A 3,747-nucleotide genomic window follows, 5' to 3' on the forward strand; every position below is an offset into this window, starting at 1 on the left:
TTAGTAGTACTATTCTTTAATAAGTTCTTTATTATTATAACTTATTTTATAGCAGCTAGTTAAAGCTATTTTAGTATATATAAAGTATACTTTTAAATATAATATTTACTTAAGCTATAGTATAAATATTATTCTACTTTTTATTTTTTAGTTAAAATAGCCTTTATTACTTATTAAGCTCTTTGCCTCTAGCTCTCTATAAAATTCTAAAGTATACTTTACTAAGTATAAGCTTCTCTATCTTTTTACTTCTAGTTTATATTAACTTTATTAATACTTATTATTAGTATATTTTTATTCTAAAGCTAACTACTTACTAAGAGAGTTTAGTTTCTACTATATTAATTATAAAGTTTCTTCTCTAAGTAGTATAACTTAAAGTTTATAGTAAAGTATTATAGCTTTATAACTACTAGTTAGTATAAAGTATAGAAGATATTTTAGCTAAAAATTACTTTATATATTTCTTTACTTAAAGCTTAATAAAGCTTTACTAACTTAATAATATTAGTTTAGTTTATACTTTCTACTAGTACTATTTTATTCTTAAACTAAATAAAGAAGTTTATAAATACTTTATTTAAGTATTACTATATTTAGTTTAATTTAGTAAGAGCTATTTCTTATTAATAAAAGTTAAAATATATAGTAGCTAAGTAGTTAAGAAATATAGTTAAGTTATAGTCTATAAATACTTTAACTTTATAGTAAGAAGCAACTTATTTCTAGACCTTTATATTTAAAAAACTAAATTTTACTAATTATAAGTACTATTAATAAATACTTTATTAGCTTTTAATTTATATAATATAAAGCTTTACTATATAGTAAATATAAACTTATCTCTCTTAAAGAAAAGCTTTATTTTAATTAGCTTTTATTTTAGCTTATATAGTAGTATTAGTTATATACTTAAATAAAGAAAGTATAAAGAATTATTTAGTATAGTAAGTATTAATTTAAAGAATATAATATACTACTATATTAATTTATAAATTAATTATACCTAGTTATTAATAGTTTTCTAGAGAATAGCTACTTTAGCCTAAGTGCTTAGTAGTATTATATTGCTAGCTAATAGTAAGTTACTTTTTATAAAGTTTAAAAAGTATTTATTTATTATAGTAAAGTAAAGTTTATAGTATATTAAGAACTAGCTTTATAAGTAACTATATATAAGTATTACTAGTATTAACTATAAACTTAAGAAGAGAAAAAAAAGAAAGAAGAAGCTCTTTATTCTCTCTTTTTCTTTTATTATATATATATAAGTTTAATGTATATTTAAAGTATACTTAATAAAGCACTAATATAGTGCCTTATACCTACTTAAGCCTACAGCTTAAGTCTATTATAATAAGTAAAAATAGTAGTAAGTAGAGTTTTTCTTTCTACTTAAAGAGTTTTCTAAGTTTAATATAAAAAGTAAATATACTAGTTATATAGCTTTATAGCTATTTAGAGTAATTAATATATATATATAATTATAGTTTTAAGAGAAATATTAGCTAGAAACTAGTAAAAAAACTAATAGCTATAAAGACTAAACTACTTTATAAAAGAAAATAGCTATAAAAGTTATTTTAAGCTACTAGCTATACTTAATTTAGTAGCTCTACTATAAAATTTACTTATAAATAACTTTTCTTCTTTTTAACTAAATAAAGATTATAACTATACTTCTTAATATATACTATTATATATAATTTTATACTATATAATAAGTTACTTTTATCATACTTTAAGAATCTCTATTATCTTTTGCTTAATAATTAACCAGATTATATAAGCCTTTACTATATTATACCTTAAGAGTCTCTTAATTAGCCGACACTATAGAGCGTAGCAGCAGAGCTGCTAGACTAAAACTGCTAGACTAAAATCAGGGCGTAGTGGGGTAGTGAGCCCGCCGAGCAATTCACATTAGCATATCATTATGTTAAGTTAAATTAAGGGTAAGTGCGCTCCACACACCCTTAATCACTGTGACGAGCGTTAGGTCTCTACGGAGTAACATTTATATAACGTTATATGCGCTAGTTAAATACGTAATGCTTACGGAGTACATTTAATGCGTCCCACAAGGACCGAAAAGCCAGGTTCCATCGCAACCCAACGACTGGCTCTTGACTCATGAAGGACCCATATGCATAAATCTCAGTAGATGAAACAAACTTGTCAGAGTCTGCTGTCGCGCGAGCGATGAGCATTTCGAACGCCCCGGGGCGATGGATGCATACGGCCCTTGCATTCTCATCGTTCGGAATAGATTAGACTTTATGGTGTTCGATGGAAGTATTTAAAGGCTGCGCTCTCCTAGCCGACAAGACTCTAAATTATCTCAAAATTCGTTCACATTTAATTAGTTAAGTCTTTTTATGTCTAGCTGATCCTTTTCACTGTTTACTTTTATTTTCATCTTCAAATTAGGAAGTTAAGACTTCAATAACACAATGAAATCCGCTCCCTTGTTGCTCGCCAGTCTGGCTAGTCTGGCTTTTGCGGGGCCGATTCGCGAGCGACAAAATACGCCGACGAACAAGCCAAAGAAGGAGTGCGCTGCTGAACATGGCCCGGGAGTTGTCAGCACGAATGCCGATGTCACAAAGAATGGCACGCCCCTGGAACTGGCACCTGCTGTTGACGACGGTGTAACGCCTGCTTCAATAAAGGCAGTCGAAGAGTTCTGCAGTTACGTCGCTAGGGCTGGGGGGAATTGCAATAATACCTTCGAATTTTGCTATGGAAATGTAGGCCACGAGGGCTTTACCTTCGAAGTCCTTCAGTGCCTCAAGAAGTACTATCCGGACATATCCTCTCCCGCCACTCCCGCTCAGCCAAGCGAGACAGCAACATCAAGCTAAACCACAGCCGCAGAAGTCAGTGGACGAACGGCTTTGGGAACATTGTGGCCGCTTCAGAAACGATCAGGAGAAGGAGGCCTGCAGGTTCGCCGCAACACGGTGCACGTCACGGATGGCTTGCAACTCGACAATTAAGTTCCTAAATTGCGTCGACAGAGCCTAAGTCTGCGCCGACTTCTAGTTTGCGAAACAATATAACTAGTGCTTTAATAAGGCAAAGACGTGCAAGGAAGAAAAGAAGCTGCTTCTTAGGGAGTTAACAAAGCTTGCTGGATGTGCGAAAGATAGTATAAGTTCTTAGTACTAGTGATATCGATTAGGCTGCCCCTTGCACGCAGTAGTCTCTACTGTATAGGTATTTAGTACAGCTCAATTTCATCTCAGATTACAGATTAAGCAAGAAAACTTAGTGGCTAAGGCGAACTAGGTCGTAAAGATCTAGGACTAGACGGTAATTAACGTAGTTAATGTCAGCCAAAAAAATAGGGGTGCATGCGCTGTGTGCAATTGCGCAGTATATAAGGTCAATTTGCGTCTCCAATCGCTGGAGCGCGTTCCACTTTTTGCGTGGTGCAGTTGACCTGGCGTTTTCCGCCAACAGTTAAATGCACGACGTTTTAAATAAGAAGAATTACTCCTGCTCCTCGAGAATGCAGATAACTTAACTATTGCTTGCCTACCTAACTTAACCTAACTATTATAGCTAACTTAACTTAACTTGTTAGCAGCAATTAAGGGACTCTTTAGTAATTATATAATTATACTTATATAATTTATTAATTACTAAGTAAGAAATAATAAAGATTCTTAATATATAATAGAAAGAAATTATAGTATAAAATAAATTTATATATAATAGTATATATTAAAGAGTATAGTTATA

General features: G+C 31.2%; 1 protein-coding gene across 1 annotated transcript; it reads left to right on the forward strand.

The window, feature by feature from the left end:
• Nucleotides 1-2,453: 2,453 nt before the first annotated feature.
• MAM_08457 (uncharacterized protein) lies at nucleotides 2,454-2,864 on the forward strand (the record flags this gene model as incomplete). The annotated part of the gene is made up of 1 exon (XM_040827254.1): nucleotides 2,454-2,864. One exon carries the CDS (start codon nucleotides 2,454-2,456, stop codon nucleotides 2,862-2,864), a length of 411 nt encoding a protein of 136 aa, XP_040674750.1.
• Nucleotides 2,865-3,747: the final 883 nt, after the last annotated feature.

Source organism: Metarhizium album (assembly GCF_000804445.1).
Source record: "Metarhizium album ARSEF 1941 chromosome Unknown scaffold_96, whole genome shotgun sequence".
Lineage (NCBI taxonomy): Eukaryota > Fungi > Ascomycota > Sordariomycetes > Hypocreales > Clavicipitaceae > Metarhizium > Metarhizium album.